General features: G+C 27.6%; 1 protein-coding gene across 1 annotated transcript in view; it reads left to right on the top strand.

Annotated features, from left to right (window-relative positions):
- The first annotated feature begins 628 nt into the window (after positions 1–628).
- LOC100200977 (peroxisomal targeting signal 1 receptor) overlaps positions 629–11,741 on the top strand; it is a 44,997-nt gene continuing 33,884 nt past the window's right edge. The window contains exon 1 of the mRNA XM_065798940.1: positions 629–796. Coding sequence (XP_065655012.1) covers positions 704–796 — 93 coding nt within the window. The 5' untranslated portion in view covers positions 629–703. The remainder of the gene's footprint in view (positions 797–11,741) is intronic.

Below are 11,741 nucleotides of genomic sequence, written 5' to 3'. Positions count from 1 at the left end.
TATATATATATATATATATATTTATATGTTTATATATATATATATATTTATATACATAAACATGTATATATATACATATATATATATATATATATATATATATATATATATATATATATAGATATATATATATATATATATATTGTATATATATACATGTATATATATACAATATATATATATATTTTTGGTAATTCACCTCCCCAAGGCCCAGAAGGCCACTACAGATGAGGAGGCTACTTAATTGTGGTTATATTCCTCTCTCAATTCTATAACTCCGAAACGCAAACCTTGACAAACAAGGCTGCTGCGCGGAGAAACAAGTTGAGCGCAGTACTACCAGGGATGTGGTGGGGATCGAACTTGGAACCTCTCCCTTATAAAGCAAGTGTTCTACCACTACACCACTACCCCATATTATATACACATGCATATATATAGGGTTCCTATTCTCCTCTTTTTTGCGTAGGAGAGCGCGGCGCTAAACTAATTAAAGTTGAAGTTTTCACAGCGTTCTCCTACAGAAAAAATAGGAGAATGGGAACCCTATATATATATATATATATTATATATATATATATATATATATATATATATATATATATATATATATATATATATATATATATATATATATATATATATATATATATAAATATACACACATACATACATTGATGCATACAGAAATAATATTTTCAACATGGCTATGGCTAAACTTGTTGCTGCAGAATGTGGAAGAATGAATCCTTTGATGGAGTTAACAAATCGCTTTCATGAAGGAAATTTGCACCAGGTATTTTTTTGAAATTATAGAATAAATTAAATTTAATTTTAATGAAGTTATATTTTTATTAGAAATAAATTGTCAAAGTTTAGTATTTTAAATATGTATATATATATATATATATATATATATATATATATATATATATATATATATATATATATATATATATATATATATATATATATATATATATATATAATGATTTATAAAAAGGTAGCAGGATGGTTTATAAACCATCCTGCTACCTTTTTATAAATCTCTTTAAATAACAATTATTTGGTAAATTAAAAATATCATATGTATGGTATTTTTAATTTCCCGAATACCATCCCAATAGTATTGGGATGGTATTTAGTAAATTAAAAATATATATGGTATTGAATACCATCATAAACTAAATATAAATAAAATGAAGTATGAAGAAATTTTCTCATTTTCTAAAATCAATAAATAACATTTAATAATGTTATACTTTAACAGGCCTTGTTAAGAAGCGTTACGCAGCTTGCATTTTGCCTGCGAAAAGGCGATTTGCCAATGTGTTCAACAGTTTTGCGCTACGCTAAAACTTTTATCTTTAAGAATATTTAAATTATCTTTTAATGTTGTTAACGTGATGTTTAATCAGAAGAAAAAAAATCGTAAGTAAAAGCATTTAACCGCAATTGTAAACTAATAGATTTTTTTGTTAAAGAAACAGTTTGTTTAATAATTTTTTTGTTGTTGTTAAAAATTAGTAAAAAAAATAAAGTGTTTTAAGTTTATCTTAGGGAATTATATATATAAATTCCTTTTAAATATAAAAATTATTTTTTGTCATAATAGTTTAAAAAATGCACGATTTATTTTGATGTAAATATTTTATTAATAAGATATTTTGTTTATTGTTAATTTAATAACCTAAAGTTTTAATGACTTTCGTTTAATTTATGAAAATAAATTATGATCACCAATATGTTATCGGTAACTGATAAATAATAAAAAAAAACTCCTTATTGTTTTAAAAACATTATTAAAAAGAGTTCACAAAATAAATAAGAAAAAATTTATTAACAGTTAATAAAATAACCAAAAATGAACTGTAAAATTATAAGAAAATAAACAAATATTATTTTACGTTTTATGAAAAAAATATATTTTTTCAAAATTAAATTTAGTTTATATTTAAAAAAAATAATAAAAATGATTTTTCAAATAGGAACTTAGATTTTATTTATAACTTTTGTTATAGTGAGAAAAAAAAACTATGATTTTTAACCCGTTAATAAAATAACTTTAATTACAATGCGTACTTGAAAAGACGCTAGTGATGCAATATAACTCCTAACAATACAAAATATATTTGCTGAGTTGAGTTACTTAGAAATGCGTTATGCGTTTTCGTTACGCAGCAAAATCTTGTAACAAGGCCTGCTTTAAGTATATGTGATTGCAATTTTTCAAAAGCTTTTTGATATGTAAAGGGAGAAGGTGGATGCACTATTTCATAGCAAAAAAGATTTTTAACCAAAAGAAAATAATTAATAAAAATATTTGACGAGAATAGTGAAAAAATTTGCGTTATGTCAGTAAGAAAAAATATATAAAAACTCGATTCTTACAGTAAATATTTTAAATTAAAAATTTTTTTTTTTTAATAAAATGCATCTCTTGATTATTTAAAACAAAACTTCATTATTATTTTTTCTATCAAAGAAAAATTGATTCCAAATTTTATACTTAAAGTTGCGTTATGTCAGTGACTACTTTGAAAACACGATTAAAACAATGTTATTGGTGTAATGCAACTTTAAATAACAATGAATACATTACCACACTATTTTTGTTTTTTCATAATTAAAAATTGTACTTGCAAGCATTAGATTTACCTTTGAAAAATTAAATTACCATGCAGTGAGTTTTATTTTTTAATTGTTTAATAATCAAGTTGCTCAAGTTATTTATAAATAGTATAAAAAAAAGTAATTTTGTTTGTATCATACAGTAAGACACCAAAAGAAAGTCTGCAAAATGGAAAAACAGAATTCAGAGCAAAATAAAACTCTTAATGCAGGTTATTCAAAAACTTATAGGCAATGAATTATTATATGAGTTATACGAACTAGCTTCTGATTTTTCGGATCGCACATATGTAAAAATTAATCAAGATAAACTATATCGTCAAATGATTGATATTTGTATACAACAAAATTCTAACCAAGCTGTCGTAGGAGTTGATTTTACAGAAAACTTTAAATGCATCACTCAAAACAAACCACAAAGCGCTCATTACAGCCAGACTCCAATTTAAATCTTTACCTCATTGTATATCATTGGTGTCATTTGCAGTCACTTGCAATTGCATCGGACCATCAAAAACATTTTATTGATGTCATTATGGAACAGCTTCCAGAAACAGTCCAACAAGTTACATTTTGAAGTGATAATGCAACATCTCAGTTCAAAAATAAGTATATAATAGAGTCTTAAAAAACGTTACAAAAACAACTCAAGATGAAAATTAAATGGGCTTTTTTTGCATCCATGCACGGCAAATCCGTTGTTGACGGAATTGGTGGACTTGTTAAAAGATTTGTAAAATCCAGAATTTTGGCTCAAAATATCGAAGTAACAACAGCATCCCAATTTGCAAAGGCAGCAAAAAAAATGGATTTCCAGGTTATTTTGGTTGATGTTGATGAAATTAAAAAACGCAATGAAGAGATTGGATTGTCAAACTAATTTCTTCATCAAAATTGTTACCAGGAATAAAAAAAAACACACACTATTTCGAAGTTCAAACTAATACCAAAAAAAAAAAAGTTATTGAGATAATTATTGGCAAAAAAATATCTATTTGCTTATTAACTAAAGTTTATATTATGAAACTGTGATTAGAGTGGAAAGAGAATAAGAAAACAAAATTGGATTTTTCATTTTTGGGTTGTTTGGTGTAATTATTTCTGGTCAATGTGACAGCGTTTTACGGCCTTTACTCTCTAAGTATTTATAAAGGAGTCACACAAATATTTACCAAATTTTAAAATTAAAGGTAAAGCAACCGAATAGTTATTTTTTGTTATTAGAATTTTTATTTTAAATTAAAAAAAAAGAAATCTTTGACGTTTAAGTGCCTTTTAATTTTGGCGCCCACAGGCTACATCCCAAGGTTTACTGGAATTATATAATATCTTTAATATGCCAATTTTATCAATAATAAATGTTATCAAAAAATAAAATAAAAGTTGACTAAATTATCATGTTTTTAAATAACTATGATTCTCTGAGAGCATTATATCAGTAATTAATGAACTTCAGAATAATATCTTCTGCAAAGGGAACTAATACATCTATATAGTTTATATGTATAACAAATCATCTACATAAATGTACAACAAAGTCTTTAATTCAAAGTAATTTTTCAGTTGTTTTTTTTTAACTTTCAGAGAAATTTGAAGTCAAATGTTAATATTAAAAAATAGCAGATCGCAGCTTTACCTCTGTAATGAACATATATTTTTTTACATGAAGATAAATACAAACAAATCTGGAAATTTTATTTATGCACCAATATTACCTATATATATATGAATACATTTTGACTTTTATTACAAGAATCTAATATAAATGGAAAGTATTTAAATCAGGCATGAAACTTGCAAACGTTACATCAGTAACTATGAAATGGACCATATATATAGTTATAAATTATTTATAAATTTTCATTTTAAATAAATTAGCCTAAAATATCTTCTATTTCAAGATCGAATGCAGTTTCTTTACTTTTTGATGCAGGTGTTTCCCCATTTACTTTCACTGCTTGAACTATCATAATCAATGTTGTCCTTTTCATCATTTACTATTGTAGCAGGCTGAATTATTGTATCAAAAATAGCTGTTTGCCACTTTTATAAAAATATATCAGTAACCCGTTCGATTACATTTTCCCCATCATTATCACTAAAATTTAGATCATTGATTTTAATGGCCAAGATAGGGTTAAGCAATTTGTGGTTGATTCCGAGTCTTTGGTCTGACATAAGCATTGTCAGAAGAATAAAGGCTCATTCCACTTATGAATTCGACCCAGATAAGCAAATGATTAAACTTGCTATTTTATATAAATTTGGGTACTCAGTCCATCGATTTTTTAAAGTATGGCTCCATATATCACTCATGAATATTTAGCTCGCGAAGCAATTCTTTTTTATACTGAATACAGACCTTACACAATAACTTTACAACAAATATTGTTCCATTTTCCACAATTGTTTCCTTTCCACAAACCTCATCTTTACCTCAACTTAGATATGTTGCTAGTGTAACTCTTTTAAACTTATACAATAAGAACTGTTAGAAAATAAAAGAAATTGCTTTTATTTTCTAACAGTTCTTATTGTATAAGTTTAAAATTTCCAAAGAATACTGAAAACCCAGACTATACTAATTATTTAACATACTAATTATTTATCTTTTAACATAAAACAAAATAATACGGATAGCTGTTTGAAATAACTTGTTTGAGTTTTCTTTTTATGAGTATTCAAAATTTATTTTTTTCATAATTTTATTAGCATATCCTGAATAAGATAGTTTCGTTTTTTAACCAGCAAAACAAACAGTTTTACAAAATTACATCATTTGAGAAGTTTTTAAAAGAATAACTAAATAAAAACATAAAAATATTTAACTTTGTTTTTACCAAAAAATTTTATTTTGAATAAGATTTTTTTTTTGCCCGTGTAAACTGATTTGCACGAGTGTGGAGGCAGGCACGAGCTATAGCCCGAACTCTGTGGTAGCTCTCACAGAGGCTGATTCCATCAACAGCTGAAAAATATCAAAGTATTAACAGTGTCATGTTGCGTATGGGTGGCGTCCCTGTTTGTACTTTTGGTGTTCATTGCCAAGGTCACATTTATAGCCCTTTGTTACGGCTTAGGGTTTATTAATAGTAATATGGCAATTGCTTGGGCTATTAAACAGTGTTCTGAGTACTATCTATGCTTTAACTCAAGTTCTTCAATCTAATTTAAAAATGAATAAAGTACCAAAACTATAAAACACAAAAAACCTTCATCATCTCCATGTTCTCTAAACCTATCATTCACTAATATTCATAGTATTCGAAGTAACTTTCTGTTGAGTCTTTTCTCTTGCAAAGTTCACCAGACCTACTTGCTCTTTGTGAGACTAATTTGAGTTCAGCTGTTTCATCTTGCGATCTTAGTGTTATTATTTTTTTTTTTAAACATCTTTGCTTCCAACAAGGCTGCAAGCAACCACTAATTAAAGTTGGAAGTTACTGGAAGAGAAAAGATGAAGAATATAGAGCAAGATAATGGTTGACGGACGGCGTAAAGGATTGCAAATTATATGAATCAGGAAAGCAAGATAAAGGAAGGGAATTCCGAAGAGCTGATGTTTAAGGTAAAAAACTAAACGAATATGCATTTTTAGAGCACTTAGGAACAGTCACAGAAAAAGGATGAGACTTAATTGAATGACGAGTAACACGAGAATGAATTTTAACTCAAATAGTCAACTTTCCAACTCGCTTTCCAGACAACCTGAATCATTTACCTTGTCTATTTGACTTATATCTTGTTTCTGATCCTAGTCAGTGCTCAGTTTCTCCACATTCACCCTTAGGTGCTCCTGATCACAGTTTGATCTCTCTAAAACTAATATCTCATTCTTCTTCATCACCTACCATCATTGCACCTCTTACAACTACCTTAAAGCTGACTGGGATTCTTTCTGTGATTTTCTTTGTGGTGACCCTTGGGTTGGAATCTTTCGTCTTCCTGTCGACAAATGTGCTTCTTACATAACTTCATGGATTCAGGCTGGCATGGAATCTTTTCTTCCCTCTTGATGATTCCAGGTCAAGCCTCACTCTCCTCCATGGTTTTCCTTACATTGTGCTGCTGCGGTTGCCAATCGAAACCGTTACTTCCATATCTATCAGCAAAACAGACGTCTGTTTTGCTGATAGATATTTGTTCTCCAGAAAACAGACGTCTGTTTATTACTGCTAGGAACCATTGTAAAATGGTTTTATCTAATGCCATAGCTTGCTATTCTCAGGTCACGAAATCTCGTACTTCATCTAAAAAATTAGGCTCTCGTGACTTCTGGAGAATCTTTAATAGTATTAATAATAAGGACAAATCTTTAATTCTACCTCTCTTGTATGGTTCATACTTTGTCGCCTCACCTAAAGACACAGCTGATTTGTTTGCTAAGAACTTTTCATCAATATCATCTCTTGATTCCACTAGTTGCTTCTTCCTAATTTTGCCAACAAATAGGTTGATCCATTGCTTGACATTCGTATCAGTCCAGCTTCTGTGTCTAAAGTGATTTCCTGCTTAGACTCTTCTACAGCTTGTGGCCTGGACAACATACCTGTTATTGTCTTGCAGAAGTGTTCTCCAGAGCTGTCGTCTATACTCTCAAAACTATTCAACAAGTGCTTATCAGAGTCTTGTTTTCCAGCCTGCTGGAAAGCGGTATCTGTTATCCTTATTTTCAAAAATTCTGGAGAGCGATCTGATTCGTCTAACTACCATCCCATTAGTCTTCTTCCTGTCATAAGCAAGGCTTTAGAATCTTTAATTAACAAACACTTAATTTCTTATCTCGAATCTAATATTATACTTCCTGACCATCAATATGGATTTTGATCTTCTTGTTCTACAGCTGATTTGCTAACAGTTATAACCCATAGGTCTTATTGTGCATTAGATAAAGGTGAAGAGGTTAAGGCCATCATTCTTGATATTTCAAAAGCTTTTGATAAAGTTTGGCATGCTGGTCTTCTTTATAAGCTTCCTTTTTACGGTGTATCTGGTAACATCTTTAAGATTATTGAATCCTTCCTTTCCAATAGTAGTATAAAAGTTGTCCTTGATGGGCAGCACTCTTCTTCTTATTCTGTAACTTCAGGGGTTCTTCAAGGTTCTATCCTTAGCCCTATACTCCTTTTAATTTACATTAACGATCTTCCAGATATTCTCATATCTAAGGTGGCATTGTTTGCTGGTGATACTACCATTTATTCTTGTTGTGACAAGAAGCCAAAATTCGCTGATTGCTAGAAAGAGGGAACTTGAGCTTGAAAAAGATCTTACTTCTGCTACAGCATGGGCTCACAATGGCTGGTAAACTTCAACACAGATAAAACTCAATTATTTTCAGGCAATTTTCATTGAAATAATTTAGATCTTGCTATATTTATGAACAGTAATGTACTCAATGAGTCATCCACTCTTCATCTTCTAGGATTAACTCTTACTCCCGATCTTTCTTTAAAACCATATATCAAATCTGTTGCAAAATTAGCATCTGCTAAGGTTGCAACTCTTTATCGAGCTTGATACTGTCTTACTTTGGATTCTATTCTCTATAATTCTCAAATCCTGCATCGTATGGAATACTGTTGCCATATCTGGGGTGGATCTTCTAATGATGGCCTTTCTTTTTCAGACAAGGTGCAAAAATGGATTGTAAACATAGTTGGACCTGCTCTTGCAGCCAACCTTCAACTTTTATCACATTGTCGTAATGTTGCTTCTCTTTTCTACAAATACTATAATGGTCACTGCTCTAAAGAGCTAGCATCTCCTGTGACGTCTGCTAAAAATCATTCTCGTGTTACTCAATAATGTCTCATCCTTTTTCTGTGACTGTTCCCCAAAAACTCTTATATGTCTAGTTTTTTTCTTTGAACCTTTTGCTCTTTGAAATTCGCTTCCTTCATCTTGTTTTCCTGATTCATATAATTTGCACTTCTTTAAGTTTTCTATCAATCATTATCTTGCTCAACAATCTTTATCTTTTCTCTTCTAGTAACTTTCAACTCTAATTAGTGGTTGCTTGCAGCCTTGTTTGAGGCAAAGATGTTAAAAAAAAAAAAATGTATTCTTATTTTGGATGACATTTGAATGTAAATAAATAAATAAAAATAAGAATTTTATAAATATTTTGATTTAGACATTAAAACAAAATATATTTTTTTGCCTTTCTCCTAATATAAGGAAAAATTAGTTAGAACTTTTTTTATTTTTGTTTTAGTAAAACAAATCATTTGTATGGAGGTAATCCATAAGCACGTTATCCTATATTTATCAATTCTTAACCCTTTCCCTTGTGTCACAAACGATTACATATATCCCTCTCCCTCCTAAACTGTGATAGCAGTTTTTACACTGAAATATTTTAAAAGATATAAATGTAAATATTTTGCAGCATTTTAAAAATTCAATTTAATGAAAATAAGGCAATATGCATAAACATAAGAAGTTTAAGTAAAAACTCTGACAAACCACTCATTTAAGTATTAATAAAGTTGTAATACTAAAATAATTGTTTAAAGTTTTGTTAACTTTCATGAATGTTTGGAAAAAATCATTCAGGAAGAGTGCCACCAGTTTTTAAAAATTTTCTTTGTTAATTATTTTTATTGAATAAGTTCAATACTTTTGCAATTTTTTTGTTACGTAACTCTAACTGATAATATAAGATAAAAAAAATAGTGATTTAATGTAAGTAAATTACACAGTATCAAAAAAACAAGTTAATTTTTCTTAGTTGGTCAACTCCAATAAATTTTATAAATTTTTTAAATTGGTATAGAATTCTCAACATCTTGTCAAAGTTTTTAATACAAACCGCTTTACTGATTCACAGAAATCAGACCTAAAAGTTCAAGCGATTTTTGTAGCTTGTTTTCAGTGTATCGTAAGTTAAGTGGCATTTTCAGCAATAAGTTCACCCTCTTATGGCCAGGTTCAAATCTTTTTAGCTTATTTTATTCATTAGACTAACAGCTTTCATACAAAATAAATTAAAGTTTAATCTAAAGTTTAAATAGGCAAATACTTGATAAAGTTCTTGTGTGTTTAACGTAAGTTAAAAATGGAATAGCCCATTTATATATTATTTTTATGTTTTAGTTCCTCATATAAAAAAAAGTATATATATATATATATATATATATATATATATATATATATATATATATATATATATATATATATATATATATATATATATATATCAGGCCTTGTTACGAGATTTCGCTGCGTAGCGAAAACGCATAACGCATTTCTAAGTAACTCAACTCATCAAACCTATTTTGCATCGTTAGAAGTTATATTGCGTCACTCGCGTCTTTTCAAGTACCGCATTGTAATTAAAGTTATTTTATTAACGCGTTAAAAATCATACAAACAGTTTTTTTCTCACTATAACAAAAGTTACAAATAAAATCTTAGTTCTTATTTAAAAAATCATTTTTATTATTTTTTTTCAAATATGAACTAAGTTTTATTTTGAAAAAAATATTTTTTCATGAAACGTAAAATAATGTTTGTTTATTTTCTTATGATTTTACAGTTGGTTTTTGGTTATTTTATTAACTATTAATAAATTTTTTCTTATTTAATTTGTGAACTCATTTTATTAATGTTTTTAAACAAGAAAGACTTTTTTTTTGTTGTTTATCAGTTACCGATAACATACCGTGATCATAATTTATTTTCATAAATTAAACGAACGTAGTTAAAACTTTACGTTATTGAATTAACAATAAACAAAATATCTTATTAATAAAATATTTACATCAAAATAAATCGTGCATTTTTTAAGCTACTATGACTAAAAATAAATTTTATATTTAAAAGAAATTTATATATTTAATTCCTTAAGATAAAACTTAAAACACTTAATTTTTTTTAACTAATTTTTAACAACAACAAAAAAATTATTTAACAAACTGTTTCTTTAACAAAAAATCTATAAGTTTACAATTGCGGTTAAATGCTTTTACTTACGACTTTATTTTTTCTGAATAAACGTCACGTTAACGACAATCAAAAGGTAATTTAAATATTCTAAAAGATATAAGTTTTTGCGTAGCGCAAAACTGCTGAACGCGTAGGCAAATCGCCTTTTCGCAAGCAAAATGCGAGCTGCGTAACGCTTCTTAACAAGGCCTGATATATATATATATATTTATATATATATATATGTATATATATATATATGTATATATATATATCTATATATATATATATATATATATATATATATATATATATATATATATATATATATATATATATATATATATACATTTTATTTTTATGTTTTTATTTTCTCATTAATAACTATAATAATTAATTATTATTAAGAAAAATAAAATAATGTAACCAAATTAGTTTTGTTTTTCAACGCATTTTTAAAATGCATCATTTTTAATAAATGCAAAAAAATTGTGGACATGTTATCAACAAAAAAAAAAAATTTTCATGGTCATTCAAGACGTGCGACCGCATGCGTCTCCTGAGAAGGCCTTTTTTATTGTTGCCAATAGTAAGTTAAAACAATTTCATTAATGCGGAAGTAGATTAAGTTTTATCGTTTTTTAAAAAACCGCAATAATAATGGCTAGAATGTTTTTTTTTAATTAGTAGTGTTTTTGTTTATAAGTGTACACATAATATGTTAGTGTACACGTTTTCAGTTTTCCATCGCACACAGAGCAGAAACAATGACCAAAACCATTTTTTAAACAGAGAGATTTTTGTTGGTTCAAGGCAAAGTTTGAATAGTCATATCTTTGAAACCATTTAAAATTAGATGATAAGTTTTTGGGAATGTTCATAACTTATTAAAATTTATAAGTTTATAAATTTATAAATTTAAAAATTAGCAAAAACTGAGACTTGAGAAGGTGCATTTCATAAAAATTAGCAAAAACTGAGAACTGAGAAGGTGCATTTCATAAAAAAAAATAGGATGTTTTCACATGGAATTGCCCAAATTTGAACATCCAATTCTAATTGGTTCCATAAATATTGTTCATCTTATAATATTTTATAATTATTTCTATTTGATTAAGTGAAAGTTGGTAACTAAGTTTCAATATTATATTTCAACACTATAGATATTTTCTCTGATTAAC

Source organism: Hydra vulgaris, chromosome 06, assembly GCF_038396675.1.
Source record: "Hydra vulgaris chromosome 06, alternate assembly HydraT2T_AEP".
Taxonomy (NCBI): domain Eukaryota; kingdom Metazoa; phylum Cnidaria; class Hydrozoa; order Anthoathecata; family Hydridae; genus Hydra; species Hydra vulgaris.
Note: the sequence above shows the minus strand (reverse complement) of the source record. Positions and strands in the feature narration are given on the sequence as shown.